General features: G+C 35.0%; 1 protein-coding gene and 1 pseudogene across 13 annotated transcripts in view; one reads left to right on the forward strand and one right to left on the reverse strand.

Annotated features, from left to right (window-relative positions):
• Positions 1-23,399, reverse strand: part of LOC105473314 (neuron navigator 3) — an 899,580-nt gene that overhangs the window by 73,226 nt on the left and 802,955 nt on the right. For 9 of the 13 annotated variants that reach the window (XM_011727068.3, XM_071070568.1, XM_071070565.1 and 6 more), the window contains 7 exons: positions 22,696-22,825; positions 21,285-21,555; positions 19,639-20,347; positions 17,151-17,639; positions 12,375-12,416; positions 10,701-10,861; positions 1,938-2,126 (listed from right to left, as the gene is read on the reverse strand). In XM_011727068.3, the coding sequence (XP_011725370.2) occupies positions 1,938-2,126; positions 10,701-10,861; positions 12,375-12,416; positions 17,151-17,639; positions 19,639-20,347; positions 21,285-21,555; positions 22,696-22,825 (1,991 nt within the window). The remainder of the gene's footprint in view (positions 1-1,937; positions 2,127-10,700; positions 10,862-12,374; positions 12,417-17,150; positions 17,640-19,638; positions 20,348-21,284; positions 21,556-22,695; positions 22,826-23,399) is intronic. The other 4 variants (XM_011727065.3, XM_011727066.3, XM_011727069.3 and 1 more) reach the window with 3 other exon arrangements.
• On the forward strand, positions 8,670-9,343 carry LOC139356471 (peroxiredoxin-like 2A pseudogene; annotated as a pseudogene).

The following is a 23,399-nucleotide window of genomic DNA, read 5'->3' on the forward strand; positions in this document are numbered from 1 at the left end:
GAATAGCTGCACTAGGTTTGTGGCAACATGGATGAAAACAAGGGGATGGAATTGGAGGATACCAGGAAGAACCTTTTTAAAACTGAGTATATAGATGTGGTCAAAAGAGGAATAAAGAGCAACCCCCAGTTTTCTAACTTGGGCAAAGCTACTACTCTATGTGATGTGCAAAATGTTGGTATTTGAGTCAATTATTAAAAAAAAAAAATTCTTTCAATCTCTAATAATACCCTCATAAACTAAAGTGTTACCCTGATGTACCAGAAAAAAGCTGAACAATTAATCAGGTGATCTCATTCTCATTCTTTTTGTTTATGATCTTAGAACATGTGGCTCAGTCTCTTCATCTGTCAGTATGAGCATTAGGTAGGATATCAATAAAGTCCCTTCAATCTAGTTCAATAAGTCTTGAATCTAGATCACCATTTAAGAACTAGAATAGGTCAGTATTCAATGTATGAGCACAAAAAAAGCCATCTTGCCCACTTAGGCTAGCTTTCAGAAATTCAGATTATTTAATCCTCATATATTGAAGGCCAGAATTTCCCAGTATATAAAAATCACTTTATTTGTAAATGCTGCACTCTAGAAAGCCATCTGTGTGCTTACCAAATTATTTTAAAAGTATTATGAGCAGCCTATCTGTGACGAGAGCAACAGAACCATTTCAGAAAGCAGTGTCCTTACATTTGAGAACAGTTATGTGTTGTCTGTTTACATGGCGACAATCAGTGGAGTCATTGGACATAATTCACTGTCTGTCATAGTGAACTTAGTGGTTTGGTTAATATTGCAAAAGGCAATGACAACTCTTCTCTACTGATTTAGTGCCAGTATATTAAATCCATAGTGGTGACCTGAAAAATATGAGCCAATTTTCACTGCTGCCTAACCCCTCAGTCAGAAGATATTTTAAATAAGAATGTAGGAAGGGAAAAGATAATGGAATAGAATTGTTCTTTATTCTCATATTTCATCCTTGTGACAAACCTATGAAGTTACAGATGCAGAACTTAGGGCTAAGAAAGTTAAGAAACTTGCCTAAGTTTACACCACAAATAAATGGATGGCAAAAGGATTAAACTCTGGTATATCTCAAGATTTGGAGACCTTTCTTTTAAACATAATTATTAAGGTTAATAATTTCATTCTAATCAATTTGAATTTTACGTCGTTTTATTTTATCCTTAGCTGAAATGCTTTATAATATGTATGCTGTAAGTTTTCTTTATGAATACTAAAAAAAAATTCACTAAATCAAAGAGAAAAGTCTCTCAAATTATTGTTAAATTTGACATTTGAGCTTCTAAAGTTTAGAAAAATATTTATATTTGAGCATCAACTCAGCTTCCTGAGGTTTTCAAGCTGATTTATTTAGAGTATTTACATAGAACTATATAACTATAAAGATATTTAACAGGTTAGGTGACAATTTTATTGCCATTGGATGAAGAAATAATGACTTATAAGCAAAAAAGTAGGTACAATATGAATTCTAAAATGATATAACAAAAAATTAGCACCAGAGGGAATTTCTGGGAATGTAAATCATCAACATGTGGTATTTTCATAAAATAATGTTTCTGGTTTGCATGTCTTTATGGCTCTTTAACCGAAATGTCAAACAAAACATTTGCTTTGATATTTGACGCACCTGGGAAAATAGTTTCTATGTATATTTCTGTATTGGAAAAGTAGATTTAGTCTAAACTCTTCTACAGCCAAGTATTAATCTAAACAAATTCTGCCATATTTCCAAATGCATAAAGCAATAGAAGATAATACAGAATAAAACTTCTTCAAGCTTCTAGTTTCCCAAATGATAATTACACTAATTTATTTTCCTCTTCAGAAATCTTTGTGATGTGAGTGATGCAATGGTTTCCCTCTCAGGGTTTAAATAAAGTGACTTCATCTTTATTCCCCCCAACACTTACCTTCTTCCATGCTGTCTCTGAATGAGCCTGAATGACTGATGGCACGAGGTCTTTCCTCCAGAGAAGTGGCACTCCCACAAAGCTGGGAGTCATCATAGAGATCGAAGGAAGAGTCTTGGGCTGGGATGCTGTTTGAGCGCATCATGCTGGGCCCAGGAAGGTTAAATTGAGACAAATTTGTTGGGCTCACTGAAAAACAAAGCACACAGAGCCTATTACTCTGAAGCTTGAAAGATGAAAATAGCAGGTTGATAGAAAGTAAGAACATGATCCCAATTCTCATGAAAACATGCATGTATAGTGAATCCCTACTTAAGGTCAGAGTCTGCTTCTGAAATATCCAATAACAGATCCCACTGAGTCCCTCTTTTCCTCTGGCACTTTCATGGCAAGCCTTATGTCAATTTCTAAAGCAATAGTACACAAAACCAACAAGTCTCATGATTAGGATCATCATTATTATCAAAGTTAGGTTATAAGGAGATAGCATGTAATAAACATTTTTATAACTAAACACAATGTAACATACATGGTATCTGTAGCTCACCATAAGGTTAATTATATGAAATGATTTTCTACTCTGTTTAAGATGAGCATATCACGATGAGATGGTCAAAAGTCACAAACATGTTATATTTACAAAGAAGTATCTTAAGTCTGAAATTTTTAATAAGAATTTATTTTTTTATTTTTATTTTTTTTGAGACAGAGTCTCGCTCTGTCGCCCAGGCTGGAGCGCAGTGGCGCAATCTCGCTCACCGCAAGCTCTGCCTCCCGGGTTCACGCCATTCTCCTGCCTCAGCCTCCGAAGTAGCTGGGACTACAGGCACTGGCCACTGCGCCAGGCTAGTTTTTTGTATCTTTAGTAGAGATGGGGTTTCACCGTGTTAGCCAAGATGGTCTCGATCTCCTGACCTCATGATCTGCCCACCTTGGCCTCCCAAAGTGCTGGGATTACAGGCGTGAGCCACCGAGCCCGGCCAAGAATTTATTTTCTTATTGCTTATTGCCAAATAGTCCTCATCTGGTAGTCATCAATTTAAGGAAATATTTGGTTGATTGTATGTATAACTGCATTGGAAAACAATACCGTTGTAAAATTTGGAATAAAAGCAAAGCAGAAACATTGAGAAAGACATTCTAAATGTTTATATTTAAGAAAAGCAAGTTTGTTACTGGTATATGAGAAAGCAGGCAGGAGCCTCTTAAGATATAAAGGGAACTACTGAGTATTTCCAAAACTTTGGGGAATCTGTCTGTGGCTTAGAGTTGTTCTGACATCACTTCAAAATTTACTAAGTTTTTTTCTTTGACATAGGCACTAAACTTCTTCATACAAGTACTGGCTCTCTAAACAATGTAAAACAGGAAAAGTATACCCAGAGGTTACTGGAGATAAGTATCTCATATTTGGAAGGCACTGTGCTTGATAATTCTGATATTAACTGAATTAACACACAGAACAACCCTCTGATAGAGCCAGTTATTGACTGGAGTAAAAGGAAGCATAGGACTAAGAATCACATATTTAAAATGTAATGGAAAAGGAAAAAAATACGAATCTGCAAAGTGCACAATCTATTGGAAAAAAAAGAAGAAAGGATGGAAAGAAGAAAAAAGTAAAAAAGGGAGAGGGAGAGGATCTGCCTATTTTTCAAGAACATTCCTTCAGCCTGCAGTGACCATTAGTACCATTTCGGTCTGATTAGTGACAACAGCCAGTAGGTACACTGTAGGACATTCAAGACTTCAAATGTTTATGTTTAAGGTGGCAGAGTGTGGTAAGTCACCCTATTCTTGGCTCACAGTATGAATGTACTCTTGTTTAAATTAATGAAGTATTAAACAAATTTGCAAGAGCATCATTTTAGTATACATATCTATAGGGTTAGAAGTATATTTTATTTGCTTTTTGGCTTTGTATAATTCTTACCTAAATGATTGCAGAGATGTCCAAGTGAAGTGTACTTCTACAATTTCAATACATAATACTTAGCTCTATCAAGATGAAACATTAATGAGGATTAGGATAGATTTTAAAGGGAATAGTTTGCATTTATGAACACTTTTGATAGGTTCTCCATCAGAAATTACACCCAACTGCTTAAGAGTGTTCAATTAAGTTCATAACTATGACAGATCTGGTTTTAGATGTTGTAGATGAATAGAAGGAAAAATATGGCACAGTCTCTGATTTCAAGAGTAGCCAGTAGGGCAGATGTCTGAAGAAGGAGAAAAGTCAATATGTAAAATAGAACAAGAGAAACTATACAATAGAAAACAAATGTAACACAGACAAAGATAACTTTTTGAATGGAAACAAATTGGTAAAGATCTTCTAGTGGTAGTTTTGCTTTCCATCTGCTTTGGGCAAATAACCCAATCACTACCCTTCAATTATTTTATGAATAAAAAATGGAAGAATAAAAAGCCTGTAAGATCCATTCAAAGCCAAGAGGCACACAAGAATTTCTAAATAGAAGAGAAACAGATGTGGCAATGTATCAGGAAAAAGAGGGCTACCAACTTTGTCTTAAATTGCATTTGCATAGCCAAGCCACTAATCTTTTGTTAAGATTATATATTTATTTGTAGTAACTTGAGGAAAACAGCATCTGATATCAATGTGGACTGGGTTTTTATGATATTATTAAATACTATTATTTTGAGACAGGGTCTCACTCTGTCTCCCAGGCTGCAATATGCAGTGCCACGATCATAGCTCACTGTAGCCTCTAACTCCTGGACACGGGATCCTCTTGCTCCAGTGTCCTGAGTGCTGCTGGTATTACAGGCATGATCCAATGTGTCTGGCTGGACTGGGTTTTTAAATAACCCCAAGTTACTCTCTACCTTTGCATCTACAGCTAGACATTAACTAGTGAGTTTATTATACTGTTTTAGACATGAAGAGCTGTCTTATGCAATCTAACTTTGACTTATTTTGTAGAATCTGGATATATATAACTAGTAACAATAGGTGAAGATTCAGGAAAATTTTCTTTGATCTCTTAAAGAAAGAATTCCAAAAGTGTTATTTCTAGATTTTAGTAGTTTCTGTCATTGGTGGGTTTAAAGAAGAAGCTAGAGATGTCATAAAATTTTACATAAGAGATGAAGGGTTGAACCAGATGTGGTCTCTTCTGACTGTGAGATTCTATGCTTCCAAAAGAATAGAAGACAGGAGTTTATTCTGAGAAGGTTGAAGGGTGAGCATGAAGATGGGAAAGGATTCAAGGTAGAGGAAGATTTGAGTACCAAAGCATAGAAACTATTCCTATGCAAAGGTGTTTAACAATCACTGTATGCAAAAGGATCCATCTAATTTAGAGAATATTAGATGGATATTAGAAGTGACAGTTTGACATTAATGTTCCTGCATGTAACCCTTGTGGCAAGGTGAAAAATGAATCTGAGAAATTGTTATCACTCATGGAGGCATGACAATGAGTCTCACCAGGTTATGAGATGGCTCACGAGAACTATGACCTCTTCTGTTTCTCTTCTATTTAGAAATTCTTGTGTGTCTCCTGGCTTTGAATGGATCTTAGAGGCCTTTTAGTCTTTCATTTTTTATTCATAAAAAAACTGAAGGGTAGTGGTTGGGTTATTTGACCAAATGAAGTTTCATCCAAAGACTTTTTGATTTATATAAGTTATATTTTGTTATTCTTTCTTGAATGGGAATGGCTTCTACTAGGGCTAGCACACTGGGAATGACACACAAATGATAGTTTACTGTGGCAGTAGCTCACAGTAGTCTACTAAATATGACATATTGTAGTGATCTTAATTTTCTACTATATGTTGTGATTTTTTACAGTAATATTTAAAAAATTTTTATATATTAACACATTTTAATTGGTAGAAAGAATAAAGAAAACATGAATACTGCAACTTTTGAACATTAATAATAATCCTGTATCTTACTGATTATTCAGAAAAGATAATGGTCAAATGAAAAATGCGTGATGTTAAAAGACAGCAAGAGGACATATTCAAGGTAATTACATATATATATATAATTTAATAATAAAGTAACTTTAATTTATGATTGCATTTTAAGAATACTCATTTTCTTGCCCAATAAAGAGGTTCACGTGAACTGTAAATACAGTAAAAACTCTTTAAATATTACATTTTTGAAATTAGTCATTTTTTCCACTCTGAAACAATACAGCATAAAGGTCTCAAAATGCCTCATTTGAAGTCATATGTGCTTCTAAGATCTGGGGAGGTACATGAGAGTGTGTTGACATGGATAGGAATATCTTCTTTTATACCTCCCAATGGGTGAAAATGTTGAGACATAAGGGAGCCAACAGAGTAAGATCAATTTCAAATCTGCAATTGTCTACAGTTAAAAAAGCTTCAGTAAGGACAATGTCCCTGAAAATGAGAGACAGATGTAGGAGATATTCTGAATATAAAATCACAGTATCCTGTCTACTGAAAATGTACAATATGAAGAGCACAGTTTCAAGTAAGACTATTGATTACACAGATTTTGCACTAGAGTAGAGAGAAGGATGATACGTGAAATTATAAGACAAATAGAAGAAAAGAAGTCAAGAAAAGACTTTGATATGAGGTGGCTATATGGTCTAGCACATTGATGGGCTTTTAGTTTTAGAACTGAAAAAGGTCTCAGACAGAAAGTGAAATGTTGATTTGAGAGATCAGAATTAAAGTTGTGAATGAGAACATAGAAAAAAGATTTAGGATAAAAAAAAAGTCTAAAGGAAGAACAACTTGGTAAACACATAAATATCAGGAAAAGAGAAAAGATGAATTGCATTGCCCAAGGTTTGCACCTAATACCTGGAACAATTATTAATATAGTCCCATTCACTCTCAAAAGTGACCTTGTGTCTACAACAAATGATACAGCTTTGTTAAGATAAGCAACCCCAGGAGAAAGAATTGTAGTTGGAAAAGTATGAAGAGAATCAAGAGGGCAGTGTCACTTAAGTCATGGCCTGTCTGATACAGTTGAGATATCTCTGATATAAACCACAATAGATTAAGGGGGGAAACCCACAACCTAGAAAGGTAAACTTGACCTTTCAGACTGGGTTTCTATAGCAATGAAATGTAAGGGATGTATTTGATCAGTGGTTTTCTAATTCATCAGAACATTAAAGCTCTACAGAGAGCTTTGTTATCAGTAAAAGTATAATTCACATTTCATTTATTAATTGTGTTTTAACTGTGAAAACTATGTAATAAAATACATTCCCAAGTGTGCTATAGAATCATTCATTTTTTAACACATTGTGATCATGGACATGTTGGCTTCAGTTGCCATGTTAACTTTAATTTATGCAAATCTTAGAATAAACTTATCTTTGCACAAATATTTGACATTTGTGGTAAATTAGTCCTTGATAGAAATCTCATAGTTTTGTGCTAGTCTTTTAAAAATACAATCTGTGAATGTCTTTCACAAAATCCTGTGGTTACTGTCTTGTGTGAATTACTACTCAATTAAATGTAGACAAAACTCAGGCATATCTGATGAATGCTACTCTATGATAGTGTGAAACATGCTTTCCAATAAAACTAATGATTTGGCAGAATCTATCAAGTCTTACACACGTCTCCATCTTTATATACACTATATCCATCATTCTTTACAATATGACCTCCGTATTTTGTATCCATTCAAGAGATAACAAAATTAGTTTAAATGACTTCACCAATGTCAGACATAGTAAGTGGTGAGTCTTTTTGTTCCTAAAGAATAATGAAGGTGGATCTAATCAGAATAATAATGGTGAGGAAAAATAGAATAAGGAGTCAACTAATCAAATTAATGTGAATTAATGAAAAGAATTGATAGGAGACATGAAGTACTTAGCAAGCTTATAGCATTTTAGGTGATTTGGGTGTGTTTTAGATGTTGTAGGAAACTATTTTGTCTCATATTCCTATGACCTACACAAACGTTTTAAATTCATTTTTTGAAGTTAAGGCGTTAGGCTTTTTACTTTTTTTTTTTTTTTTTTTTTTTTTGAGACAGAGTCTCGCTCTGTAGCCCAGGCTGGAGTGCAGTGGCCGGATCTCAGCTCACTGCAAGCTCCGCCTCCCGGGTTCCCGCCATTCTCCTGCCTCAGCCTCCCGAGTAGCTGGGACTACAGGCGCCCGCCACCTCGCCCGGCTAGTTTTTTGTATTTTTTAGTAGAGACGGGGTTTCACCGTGTTAGCCAGGATGGTCTCGAACTCCTGACCTCGTGATCCGCCCATCTCGGCCTCCCAAAGTGCTGGGATTACAGGCTTGAGCCACCGCGCCCGGCCAGGCTTTTTACTTTTTAAAAAAATCAGCTGCAACTTAAAGTAAATAAAATCTATACATTCTTTGGCATTATAGGCAAAGACTCTTATCACTATTATATTGTTAGGAAACAAAAGCTTGGTGTTTGATATGAAATCATTAGCTTATATGAAACCATGACCAAAATAATTGTTTTCAATTGCTAAAAGCCCTACTCAGTACAGTGGGAAGGGTTGCAATAGAAAAAACAAAGCCTTGAGTCTTGTCCTGGTTGAAAGCTGGAAAGTCCAACTCATTGAAAAATGTGAATCTTCTATAGGTACATGATTAGAATTTTTTTTCCAGTGAAAAGAGAAAAAGTAACAAGGCCCTTGGAACCCTCGGGTGCCAGGAGGGTTTGGGCCCGTAGTGTCTGGGCTTCAGACTTGGGAGAAGGCAAGAAGGAGGAGACACTTGAGGACCCAAGGTGCTTCTCTGTGCGGATGTGGTCCATGGGTGCAGGAGCCCTTGGAGGCTGCTGCCTTGGCACTGCTGCTGGCCAAGAGAGATGTATTTTTGTCTAAGCCCTGGAAAGAGGTGCTGGAGTACCTGGAGAATATAGACCTGAAAACACTAGAGAAGTAACCAATGACTTTCAAAGCAAAGGAGTTATGGCAGGGAAGAATGGAGTTGTGATTGTGGCTGTGCCAGACTGTTTTCTCTGGCAAGAGGGGGCTGCAGACCTGTCATCCCTCAACCCAAGTTGGATGATCTGGGTGTCCCCCTCTATGCAGTTGTTAATGAGCAGATCAGGACTGACATAAAGTTTTTCCAAACTTGTTTCAAAAGAGAAATCCTCCTGGATGATAATAAAAAGTTCTATGGTCTACAAAGACAGAAAAGATGATGTTTATGGGATTTAGCCCTCTGGGAATGTGGCTTCCAGCCTGGAATTGAGGCTTCCCTGGAAACCTGGAAACCCAAGGCTTCATCCTCAAGGGAGTTTTTGTGGTGGGATCAGGAAAGCAGGGAATTCCCGCGCATGGATAAAAAGAACATGGAGACAAAGTAATTTCACTTTCTGTTCTGGAAGCTGCTAGGAAGATTAAACCAGAGACTTTGGCCTCAGAGAAAAAAATGATTGCATGAAACTGCCCAACTCAGAGAAACTATGGACATTCATTCACCTGTATTCATGGAATGTGTTGTCCCCATTTGTGTCCCTAAGGAGTTAGAAATCTGCATTTATCTTATTCTCAGTATGACTTATTAACATATTTTAATATTATACTCTGTTTAGGCCCAGTGAGGCAAAATAGTCCCAAAACAAGACTGGCAAAAAGCTAAGAAAGCAGTGAAGGTTATTCAGCTGAAACCTGAAAAATACAAGGCTCAAAATTGACTGTTGTGCCTCATTACAAATGTGTATGGTGTTTGAGTTCTGTTATTTGAAATTATGTTCATTTTCAGGTCTTCAAAAATCTAATAAAACTTGATGATTGACTTGAAGGTTAGAGAATATAAGGTTTTGGCTTGTGTGTTTTCTATTACTAATTTTTAATATAATGTCAAAGTAGTACTTTCATGATGGAATTGATGTACTCTGGGATAGTTTGACAAAGGTAAATTATAAAGATCAAAACTCATCTTTATGTACAAGTTTTTCTGATAAACTAATTATAAAAATATTTACCATAAAAATAATGAGAACACTTTATATGTGACTTTATAGAAGATAAACCGATTTTTAAAATCATTGAATCTATTAAATGGTATCTGGCATATTGAGCTTTCTTTAATTATTTTGTTACTCAGAGTGTTTTTGATGATATTTTATGCATATTATTTTATACTTCATACAAATGATGCTAAATACAAAGTAACCCAATGACTATGTTGGTAATTTGTTTTTCATTGTATCTATCTGAAAACATTCAGAGTATTGTCTTAACAGAAATTCTCCTATGCATTTTAAGGAGTTTTAATTTTAACAATGTTAAAAGAAGTTAGCTTGGAGTCATGGAATTACCTATCTTTTTCTTCCTAATTGTTTCTATTTTCTACAAAAGACTACTAATTCGTTTTAAGGATGTTTTAATATTTCAAGCAAATAAATAAGGAGATGCTTTCCTGTTTTTTAAGAGGATTCTAAAACGGAATGGAAAGGTCCCTGGGCTTAAAGTCAGATGTTCTGGAACTGATTACTACCTTGAACCCTTAGTAATGGTAAGACTTTTTCAAGTCAAGTGACCTTTCTGAGCCCTGAGCCTAGACTAGAAAACAACCACAGTATTAACCTATGTTAAGCATTTGTCATGAGCAATAAACAGTATAATGTTTGGAGATTATTCTGTGAAAAGTAAACAATGACACAAATGAAAGGTACTGTTAAAGTGCCTTTATCCCTCCCTTTAAAGGAAAACGTGTTGTATTAGGGAGAGATTCCAGGGTTTCCGTGAGAGTGGGTGGTGAAAGAAAGAAAACAAAATCAATATTTTAGAATATTTTACCCAAGTTAGAAAAGTGGTATTTTCCAGCTGCAGAAGATGACATGGCAGAAGGCGAAACCAGAGGTGACTGGTTGCCAGTGTCCTGAAGCCCTCCAGTAGAATGAGAACGCAACCACTCTTTGCCCTCTTCTTGGTTGGCCTGCCGAGATGATGGGGTATATCTGCAAAACAGCACAGCTATGACACTTAAGCACATCTACAAGGGCAAGGCAATGCCAAGACAGGAAAACAATTGAGAGGAGGTTACTATTCAGAATGAACAACAATTTCAAACAGATTGAATCTAATTATAATTGCTCAGTTCTTCCAGATGATCTTATACCATCTGTTTGAATCACATAGGAGAAAAATAAAATAAAGGGATTTGAGGAGAAAATTATGCTTCTATCAGATATGCGGTTGGAAATCATAAGCAATGAGCAGACAGCCAAGTTAATTGAGAACTCAAAAGCACAGGGCTAGAAAGGATGTAAAGAGGGTGAAAACATGGACTACAAATGGAGGACACTGGTGGGCCAGGGCCAAGAGAAATGAAGTGATGGTCACAGAAGGCATAGGGAAATGGAATACATATTGTCAGCTTTTTTGTTGTTGTTTTGTTTTTGTTTAAGGAAAAACAGTTCTTTTGTTAAAATGCCACTTGACATCATGCCTAGATTACAAAAATAGGGAGGGAGATGTGCTTGCTTTACTGGATAATAAATTTCTGGAACAAAATATTAAAATGGAATAATTGCCAGCTATTTGCTATTGCTGAATAATTGGAGAGAAAAAATAATAATGGAGAAAGACCTAGTTTCGCCATTATTCACTGTTTCACCAAACTAAGTATATTTTCTTTTTGTAAGTAAATTCTTAGCACCAAAGTAGCCAACTTTTCATATGCATACAGTGTTATACCTCTAATAGTAGTTCATTCTATATTCCTTCCTCAGATAAAAGTACACAGTAAAAGATGGTCATAAGTTAAATTTTTATTTTACTTTTTATTATGGATGGAATAATTATTTTGAGATTATTAAATGATATTAGATTGATTCATATTTAAGTTGATCTCAGAGCAGCACCCCTGAAAAATAGAAATTAAAACAATTTTGAGATTTTATCAAACGGATTTTATAAAAATCATGCTTTAATTACAGTGTTTGTCCTGTGATGATGAAAATATGTTTTCTTTGATTCAGATTGTAGCATCTTTCAACCTTTAAACATTAACTACCCACATCTGTAGACTGTACGGGTTTTGAGGATTTGCAAGCATATGCCTCCAACAGGCAAAAGTTGGAAGAGTTAATTTTATTTTAATTTGTTGAAGTGAGTTCTGCATTCTACCAAAAGTTGCTGCCCCAAAAAAGCAACGCCTGGGACAAGTTTTTTTATTTTATATTATTTTATTTTATTTTATTATTTTATTTTTTAGCATTATTTCTTCAAAATAGTGATATTCACATTGGAATTTATTTAATTTGAGTGACAGCCTCAACCTCTACTAGTATCTCTACCTAAGGGGCTATCTCAACAACTGTTTGGGCCAGAGAAACCATCAAAATTAAAAGTGATTTCATCCTCAATGTCATTGCTACACTGCAAACAAACAAAGAAGGAAGAGAGACAGCACACAAAGTTTACATAACAACAGAGAGAGGCAGCAATTGTGCTGAGAGAAATATATACCTTAGTCCCTTTTTGGGTAGTGTATTTCTGTCAAGCTGCATGCTGTTAAAACAAAGAAAATCCCTAAGGACATAATGTAAACAAAACTTCCAAATTACACATCCAACAAAAATGGTTCTCTGAACTACAAAAAATAATTTTTTGGTAACACACATATAATGCTTAACTAATTGAAAAAGGCCAACTAAAGGTGACAAGATGTCCATTCCCATTACACATATTGAGTTCCTTTCTAAGGCAGTACCAGTCAATGATAGTTTACTGATAGGATTACTAGAAAATAGATTAAATCATGTTAGCATAATTTTCCTCTGAATTCTATTGATTAAATACTATCTTAGTTTTTCCTTCGCTATGCAGCTGACTAGATTTTTGCTATGATATCACATGCAAAATAAGATAGACCTGCTCTGGCTAAGTTAGAGTGACAACTTCCAATGGACAGAGATGGTATAAAACATCATTTAATACTTATATTTTGTCTTCAAATTATTTTTAATAAAAAGGCATGTTTATTTCCCATTTACACATGTGAAGAAAGATATATGAGTCTTTGCTTAAAACTTAATTGTCTCTAGTATCATTTATTTAAATATTTTAATGAAATTAAGCAATACCATCTTTTAGAAATCATAAATTAGGTATTTAAAAGGCTGTACATTTTATCATCTCTATTTTAAGGAATTCACAATTGGTAACAAGAAGGAATGAAAAGGTATGTCTAGAGAAAATGAGAAATGGCCTCTCTAAAAATACAGGAAGAGGATATCAACAACTAAGTGGGACAAGTCTAGGGATTTCTTTTATAATCTCTGGCATGTAGATAAGCAAAGTGTAAAATTAATTTAAAATGCAGAATTATAGCTTTCTTCCTTTAGGACCTCGAATGATCAAGATTAAATACACAGGGTATGCATAATGGGGATGATATAACATGAATGTAAAAAGACTGACTTGAAATTTAATCACTCAAACCAAAGCTAAAATGTTTTCTTCTATGTGTACTCCATTATTTAGCACTGCAAACAAAAGCATCCAAAGGCTTTATACAACTTTACTTTACTGGTAATGTCCATGTAAGGTAATTTCTAATATTATGTAGAGGCCAGTTACAGTATACATGTTGACTACAGAAGTTTTCTTAGTATTGTGGATAAACAAACAAAAGAAATCATATTGAACAAATATGAGAAATCTCCAAATATGAACCACATGTGCTAAGACATTTATGTGGTCATAAGTCATTTTAAGGATTACCTCTTTCCATGTGGACAAGTTAAAGTTTAATGCCACAAAGAATATTGAAAGTTGGTATTCTTCTGACAAACTCATCCAGTTGTATAAAAATTATATATTTATATGATGAAGAGCAATTTAATGAAAAAAAATTAGAACAAATACATTTAAAGTTACCAAAATAATTTAAATCTTTATTTAGAAGTATGTTTGAATCTAGATAGTAATGATTTTATAACATAGACAATTTCTGCAAACCCCCAAAGGTTGCAAACTCATATGCCAGCAAGGGCCAGATAGGGCACGAAAATGAATGTGGTGGGGATTTTAGTCAACAGTCTGAAGCAGACAGTCACTGTCTGCCTAGAGCCAATAGTTTCTGGGCAGAAATGTCAAGGCAGTGTTGCCAGATCTGACATTTAAAGACAAACCCAGAATTTGCAAAGTTGGTTACTACAAATTACGTTAAAAATTTAGTTGAGTCAGACACACGAAACAAAGCCCAAAACAAATATAGACCAGTTATGGCTCAATGGCCACCAATGACCTAGAGCAGCTGCAGAGAGAAAACTGTTAAAAAGTGTATTTTATTATTTTATTTAATTTAATGAAGAAGAATTTAAACAAAAATGAAAATCTATAGGAAAAGCTACCGATTTAAATATGAGTATCAAAGAAATCATCTAAAATTTGAGACAAACAGGTAAATCATGAACTTATATACATCTTTATTATAGATCGCTAATTAACTTGCCTTAAAATATTTACATTAATACATTTTCTCTCGGGTGTAGCTCTTTGGTTTTCTTAGCATTTCTGACATTCTACTGATTAATTAATCATAATGAAGCCAGTATCACCCCCTAGATCTACTTTTCTCTTCAATAGGTCATAAACTTTCTTAAATATACTTGAAAGGATTAGAGCAATTTGCTATTGCTTACAGTTCTGTTGTCAATAAAACAAAAAGCCCAGTGTCTTATATCAAAATTTATTTTAATCTAGTAATTTACTGTAAGGTGCTAATTAATATTAATATTATATACTATAGCTATGTAGTTAACATGTATTTTTTTACAGCTTAATATTCATGAATGCATTTTATTAAGGCTCAAAGGCCAAACATATTTATCCAAAATTAAAGTTTATTTCAGAAAAAGTGTTTATTTGGTTGTTTTAATGTTAGAATATTCCCATTTTAAAAATTGGCCTATTTTGGGCTGGGTACCGTAGCTCACACCTGTAATCCCAGCACTTTGGGAGGCCAAGTCGGGTACATCACTTGAAGTCATGAGTTCGAGACCAGCCTGGCCAACATGGTGAAACCTCATCTCTACAAAAAATACAAAAATTAGCCCAGCATGGTGGTCCGCTCCTATAATCCCAGCTACTCAGGCAGCTGAGGCATGAGAATTGCTTGAACTCGGGAAACAGAGAATGCAGTGAGCCGAGATGGCACCATTGCCCTCCAGCCTGGGCGACAGAGCAAGGCTCCATTTCAAAATAAATAAATAACATAACATAACATAGCATAAATCAAATTGGCCTATTTCAAAGATTGAACATGTACAATAAATAAATCTGCTTAAAAAGAATAAGAAATTACATATTTTCTAGTGTATTTCTATAGTGAAAATCTTATTGACTTCAGTTAAAATATAGATTAGAGTAAAACATGAAAACTGCATTTTGGTTATAGCTATGTAACTAACCAATCTTACCATCTAGTTTTGATTTGAGAGTTACTTGGTTATAAATAGTTACTTGACTGTATTTCTGAATCTGGGATTAATGTCTAAATGCTGAAGAAATAGGTTGATGGCTAAATGGCCAACTTGTTGCAGATTATCTTTATAATTAAAAAATAACCAGTATTGTGGAAGGTAGTTGTGGTCAATAAATGATAACCTATTTGCAGTATGCTTGGTTTGGTTATCAACTTGATATTTAGAATCCTTACATATGAGCATACAATCTAGGATACATTCATTACAACTATAGGTTGTTAATGTATTTTAATATAATTTATTCATTAGAAGCTTTATAAATGACATGTGAAGATGCCCATTTACCTTAGAAGTGCTGAAACTAGAATCAAAGATTTTATAGGAAGCCTGACTTTTTAGGTGGAAAAATGAACCCTTACTGGTTTTTACGTATGCTGTCTATAACAGCATATAACAGCAAAACCATAGGGAAATGGTTACATTTTAGTTGCTGTCACTCAGCTGTTTGTCTTGGCTCAGTTTTTTTTCTTTATGAGGAAAAATGTATTTTGTAATCAGCAGCCCACCATAGCAAGCACGAATATTTTAGTTAGTGCTAAAATTATGTTATCATTGGAAAGCCCCATTTGCATGGCTGTCCCTGTCTCATTATTAGGCACGTAGGAAGAGGGATAGGAGCAATGTTTTGCTCTGGGTTTTGTATTTTACAAAGTCAAGAGAAAATGGGGAATTTCAAATTGGGACATCCTAGATTAAGGGGAAACTAGTGTAATGCAGAGAGTGTCTAGTTAAGGGCTTTAATTGATGTTTCAAAATATCATTCTGGGAGTAAGGCTGAAGGTCTAGAAAACAAATGCCAATGTCAATATCAGAGTTAAAAAATAAAAATAAAAAAAATAAAAATAAAACAGGGGAAGATATAGAAAGATATATCAGGTATTTTCTGTTGACCAGTATTTCTTTCCACATGTGGCCAAGACCGTGTTTAAAGCTTTACTTGTGTCAAGAAACAAATAGCATTGCATTTATCAGGGAAAAAGAAGTGGTTTTAAGACATCTTCCTGGTGGTAAGAGTCAGTATCAGTATAACCAAGAAAGGATCACTTTGAGGAAAAAATTTAGAGTGATTTGCTCAAAAGGGATGCTTCACGATAAGCATATTAGGTAAGAAACGCCTTGTTATATCCTCCACTTTAAGTGTATATATATATATATATATATCTCCAATGAGAAACACTTTGTAATATGATTACTTTTTAAGTGGTCTATTAAAAATGGCACTGGCACTATAATTTTCTCTAATAACTCATGTCTGACAATTGATTTTTTTTTTAACCAGGTCAACTAGGATTTCCCAGCAATCCATCTGCTATTTTTTCATAGAAGTACAAATGGAACAAATTTAACATATTGCTCTGAGCATAACTGTAGAATAATTTCAATTTGGTCTTTGAAAATGCTTAAGTCATCATAAGGAGCTAGTGTTGTTCTGAAGCTTAAGCCAAATCATTAAAATGTCTTCAGGAGACCTCATTCAATATCTATATACATGCCTTGAATTTTATTCACATTGCCTACTGGGTATAAATGTATGCATTCACATTAACAAAATTATCCACTCACTCTACCTTTAATGATTTTATTCCTCTGTAAATTTGGTAATAAGAGCAAATGAAAGGCCCAGTTGCATCAGTCTTACATCCTTTTGCACAGGGGCACTCACAGTGAAATCAAGGGAATTTAATGGGGTGGGGGGTAGGCATAGTGCAGGGAAGAGGGGGAGGATGTTATCAATGCCTCCAGGAAAGCTCACCTTTCTGAGAGAGTAGATCTCACACTACCCGTTCTCATGAGCAGGCTCTGGACCTCGTGAGTGCCTGTGGTCAGTCCAGACAAGGAGCCATGATGGCTGAGGGGGAGGTCAATGGACTCAGAGCTCGTGTGGAGGCTAGTCATGGACTGGTAGCTCGGAGTGTCCTTGCTGCCTGCAGAGGAACTGCTCATATTGGCAGCCCACACGAGACCACCTGATGTGAAAGAGTGAACCGATGCTGGGCTGGAGGCCAACGAGTGACTTAAGCTTATAACATCTGTAGTTAAGTCTGAGGGTTTATTGAAGAGAGGGCTGCTGCTGCCGCTTAGCCCACCAGCACTGCCCATGCTGCCCGTACCGGACGACGGTGACTCCAGACTGCCTTGCCGCGCTAATGTGGTACTAGGGCTGGGCATTACTGAGGAAGATTTCACACCCTCAGTATTAGGTGCAGAGGCAGATTTGCCACCTGCCTTGGCACCAAACAACCTAAAAGAAAAACAAATAACAACTTCAGTTGTTCCAAGAAGCTAATATCCACATTTAATATTTAGGGTTACAGTACACAGAGCCAAGTGTGCTTTGGTGTACTGAACTACAAAGCACTTCCTGTCTCTATGTTAATGAACTTTTATAAGCTTGGACTTCCTTATCAAGTGCGGAAAATCTCTCATATAAGGGTAGGTCAGTACTGGGCTGCTACTAGGGAAAGAGGGGAAGTGGGTGGAACAAAAGTAAGTCAAACATGAAAACCCCTGGTTTTCATAATTTAAGTGATCATGAGACTTTCACTCAAATTCAGTAGTTTGACCATACTTGCTGTTACCTATTTACAGAACCATTATAATGAAACAACTTCTACGCATTCGATAGACAACACTTAAATGACTTCTTCTCTTGTTTTTTTATTTTTAATTTTTTAAACAGTTTATTCAAAATCTAGAAGGAACGCTTAAGGCAAGTTTAGGAGTTGTGTTGAGTACCTGGTGGCCTGAGTGACTGTCAGGGAGCAGGTGGTTGGAAACAATATTGACATTGTCGGCAACAAGTCAGTTTGTCTGTATTTTCCCCAGCAGAGGCCAAAGGGTTTTATGTCAGTTGCCAGAGCTATTCAAATACTTTTTTTTAAAATAGTGATTTGAAACAGAGCTGGTGCTGTTAGATTTTGGAGTTCAGTTTAGAAAACATTTTAGTTTTGTAAATGAAGCAGATGGTAGAATCAAATTTATGTAAATATGGAAATACAATGATATGAAGTAATGGCATAATGATTACTAATTAAGTTGCAATGAAATCCATATTTCCTAGAGCAAAATATTTTATGACGAATATGAGAAATTGTTTCATAGGTAATGGGCCACAGGAGGGCACTATTTGCTTTTACTTAAGAAACAGAAATATTTATTCTCCCCATAAGCCATAATTCATTCTTCCCAATGAGAATCAGTTTTTTGAAAAGACAGTTCTGCAGCATTAATATTTCTACTGATGAATAAAACCTTTAGGTTTTTCAAACAATCAGGTATCTGAAATTGCTTTATCGTAAAAATAAATGTTTCAAAATCCTTCATTTCCAAGATATCAAAGTTCTGGGTTGAGTCAACAGAATAAAAACAAACATTAAAAATATTGAACCCATAATTAACTATAAGCCACACTCTACCATTTTGCAGATGAGAAAACAGACCCAGAGAGGTTTAGATATTTGCCCCCAATTTTTAACTGCATTTATTTTCCTACCACTTAAAAACACATGGGTATTTAAAAACAGTGATATCTTAGAGCAGAACTTCACATATTTAAAACCAAAAACAATCCAGGAACAGAAACCAAGTCATGATCCTTACCAGAGTCATGTCAAAGAAAGCAGATGAAGAGTTAGAAAGCTTAGCCCACTCTTCAGTGGTGATACTGTACCAAATATTGGAATCGTTTCCAATTCTGTCATATCTTGATTGTCTTTAATGTGTCAAGCTATGATACTGTATAAGTCTGTCCAATGTAATCCATTACAAGGAAAACAACTTCATCTACATTTATGATCACCAACTCATTAAGAGCCAGCAAGAAAATGACACTGGAAATGAATGCCAATAGTCATAAAAACCTATTTGGTTGTAATTTTTAATGTGAAAAGGAGGAATGGAAATCTATAGAAATTTTACAAGCTACTACTTTGCCTTATCACTACATTTAGAGATATTACCATCAGTTTTTAAGTCTCTTAGATGTTGTTTGTGTTGCTAATATTACAATGACAGTGAAATTTTGAAGTTTGACTGTTTCTCACAATGAGAACTGTTTTTTTGTTAACTGTTTATATAAGCTTCATAGAACTCACTGTGTACTTTAAATAATTCTAAGATATATATGTACCTTATATGTATTTAGAATATATATATATACACACACACAATTTATATGTAATATATTTGTCTAACACATCCTTATCCTTTATATTTTTCAGCATCATTTTATACATCCTTACCTTCGAAATGTGGGTGAGGCAATATCTGGATACTTGGATCCTGGCTGCCTGAGACCTTGTGCACCACAGGCGCTGGCAGAAGTGGGGCTGGATTTGGGGGAACCTGACAAAGAAACACTTTCTGAATCTGAGACTGCTACTTTTTCCTTTTCCTTGTCTGTTTGGTTGACGGTGACAGGACTTGAGCGCCCTGACCCAATTTTAGTTGGTTCTCTCAGTTTTGAGGTGGTGGCCCCAGCAGACTTGCTGCTGACGTTGGAATCAATACTGCTGGTACTGGATCTGTGGCCACCTCGGCCAGGAATGCCACTGGTGCTGGACTTTGAAGGGCGGGGCAAGCTGCGATATTGTAGGGTAGTCTTTGAGCTAACATGTAGCACAACATCATCCTGATTCTGTGAACCGTCCAAACTGGTTTTTCTCCCTGCATTTGACTTCCCGCCAATGGCAGCAGATTTTGGAATTTTACCCAGTGTTGCAGAGCCACTTGTTATGGTTGCTCCACTGCTAGTGATCATGGCAGATGACCCTACTCCACTTGGTTTCTTAAAGCCAAAGGAGCTGGTGGCAGTCGATCTTCCAATGCCTGAGGGGGGCTTTTTCCCTTCATCTCCACTGCTTTTTCCTGCATCTGAAGGAGACCTTTGTAGAGATGATCCTTTTAGGGGAGCTTTTCCTTTCTCAGACGCTTTGGCATCATCGGTTTTCCCTAATTAATGAGAAATACAAATATGTGTGCCTGTACAGTTTGATATCACCACACTTCATGAAAACAATGTGTAAAATGTGAATGCTTCTTTACATTTCTTCCCTTCCTAAATGTATTGCCTTAGATCAATATTCTAACATATTGAGAGGACTGAGTGCATCGCTACAAAAATTTGGCTGTTAGAAGAAACATTATGAGAGACAGAAGAGATAAAATGAAAACATATGTTTTGCTATTTGTTAATGTCTTTTATTTTGCAACTCTCTTTAAAAGGACAGCACTTAAGCCTATCAAGCTAATTACTAGAAAAAGAATTCATTTGAATATCTGTGAGATGATCACATTTGGAGAACCCTGTTAATTAGTGCTTCAGGTGGCACTATTTCTAATTAGGCACTATTCTAAAAATAGGGGGAGAGTCTTTTTTAAAAAGTATGGTACAATTTTGAAGAATTATTTTATTCTCTTCTTTCCTGAAGTCTAATACACAGACAATGTTTCAAATCTCCAGCATTCCAACTGATTAGTGTCATTGCTTTTTCCTCTCAGAGTCTGCAGTGAAATTCAGTGGCATATTTAGGGTAAAAATTCCAAACTTTCATTAAGAACTCAGAACAACAATGACAGAACTTTATTGTTGCTTTAGCAACCTAATCTTATTTTCCTATGACCAGAAATAACTCTGGCAAAGTAAGGCATCCAGCACCCTTAGTTTGTGAGGGGGCTCTCCAGAGAATGCCTAGATATAGGCCCTACTTGGGCTTCTATGACGAGTTTGTGAAATGTAGATAAAAAATCTATTTAACTATTCAACTCCATGTTTAATATGGATAAGCATTTGATATTTTAGAAATGCTATTGTTAGAGAAAACAAAGACTGAATGGAAACAATAAAGTAAAGCACTTTTGCATAACAGCTGCCAAACGACAAGCCTACCAGGAGTTTTGAGCACACTTGTTCCAGCTTTCTGCCTAGATTGTGCCCCTCCTTGGGCAGACATGCCTCTTCTCCAGGAACCTGTCTGTGAAACAGATAGGGAAGCTTTCTGCCCTGCCTTCTCGGGGTCTTCAGGAAGTCCAGAGGACACAGTCTTCCACTTGCCACCAGCATCCCCATGGCTGTCAAAATCTTCTTCTGGTTTTTTCAGTTCCTCAGGACTATCCCAGGTCTCGTCTGCGGTGGAGCGTTTCTCTGAATCTGTCTTCAGCTATAAAGACAAATATTACAGAAAAACTTCATGTAGAAAAATTTATAAAGTGTGAATTAAGGCAATGAAATGTATTTTCAGATAATTGGATAAATCCAGAGATTCTATTTTGATCTATCTTCACTTAAATTTTATTAATTTTAGCCACATAATTCCCACTTGCAGATGTTAGAGAATGTCAGAATAAGTATGTACAGAAAACACCAATTAAACGCTACAGAAAGGTAGAAATTTTCTATATCAAATGTAGTAAGAAGTAGTAAGACGAGCTAGAACTTAATGATGTAATGTCCATTTTTGATTTATCATTCACACGAGATCCAGTGATGTATTTCAGCGATCATAGAAAATTAATCAAGAACTATCTAAAATTAGACTATGAAAATACTTGTTGGATTTTTAAACAAATATATCAATATTATAAGGAGAGATATGGCAACATAAATCTTTCTGAATTAGATTGTAATCAATTGAATATATATTATATTAAGTATTGATATGTTACTATTATATTAATATAGGATTATATATATTAATATATACATACCATATAACTTGGTGGTGTTATCTATACAAACATAGTAATTCATTATTAATATATTAAATATATAAAATATATTTATACAATATATAAAATATATCTATTTATATATTGTTTATGTTTTATATTTGTATTTATATAATATGTAATATAAATAATATAATATATACAGATATAAAATATATTAAGTATATATAAATATATACTTATATACGATATATAATATGTTAACAATAAATATATATGTACAGATAACTATACCAACAGGCTATATGGTACCTATATTACATATATATAATATATATATTACATATATATATAACACACACATATATATATATGTAAGCTGCTTCTGTTTATTCAAAATTGGCTGAAGTGCACATTGTTGTTCCTCCTAAGGGTTGTGGCTTTAGGAAAGACTAAGATTAAAGACACTTCAGGGTTCAGGAGTGGCAAAGGGAGTCCCTATTATCTCTGCATTTTCCAATGTCTGTAATGATTTTGGACTAAGAGCTTGTGCTATACCTTAATCTAATATTAAGTAATTTGGGGGAAGAAACTGGCAGAAACACTGGAAAAAGAAAGGCGGTAATTCTCACCTGAGTGTTTTTCCTGGAGGGGACGGTGATGTTGGAGTAAGAGCTGACAGAGGATGTGTTCAGGTCATCAGTGCTGATGTTATCAAGCGTGTCACTGAGACCACTGCTCACTGAACTGCTGTCATCCCAGCTAAAGGCAAGACATGAAAGAGCAGTGAATCAAACACAGGATGCACAATGCAAGTCACCTACATTTCCATACAACCTTCACAATGTATTATTAAGACAATCTGTTTTTTTTTTTAATCTTATGAAAAGTCATTTACTTCCCATTTTGGGAAAATCATATGTATATGAACAGAGGGTCTACCTGAGAATAACCTTATCTGATATTTAGAAAGAATCAGTGTCTAGAACAGCATCCACATTCCAGAAGAATGTGTATGGAATGAATGAAATCACTGATACAAGTACTGCATGATATCATGAAAGAATAATATTACAGCTGACTTTTTTATCTCTAAAAATTGAACCAGGAATCATAAAGCATGTACAAATTTATTCTTTGTTCTAAAAATCAAAGACCTGTGCTGTAGTCAGAACCAGAAAATCATTAATCATTATTCCTCCTAGCTTAGGAACTACTTTCAATCATTCACAGAGTCTTATTGGATGAGTCTCATTATTCTTTGATCACCAAGAATATTGAGATTCATTCAATTATAGCATCTCTCCTGCTATCCCTCACATTTCCATCCGTGATA

Source organism: Macaca nemestrina, chromosome 10 (genome assembly GCF_043159975.1).
Source record: "Macaca nemestrina isolate mMacNem1 chromosome 10, mMacNem.hap1, whole genome shotgun sequence".
Taxonomy (NCBI): domain Eukaryota; kingdom Metazoa; phylum Chordata; class Mammalia; order Primates; family Cercopithecidae; genus Macaca; species Macaca nemestrina.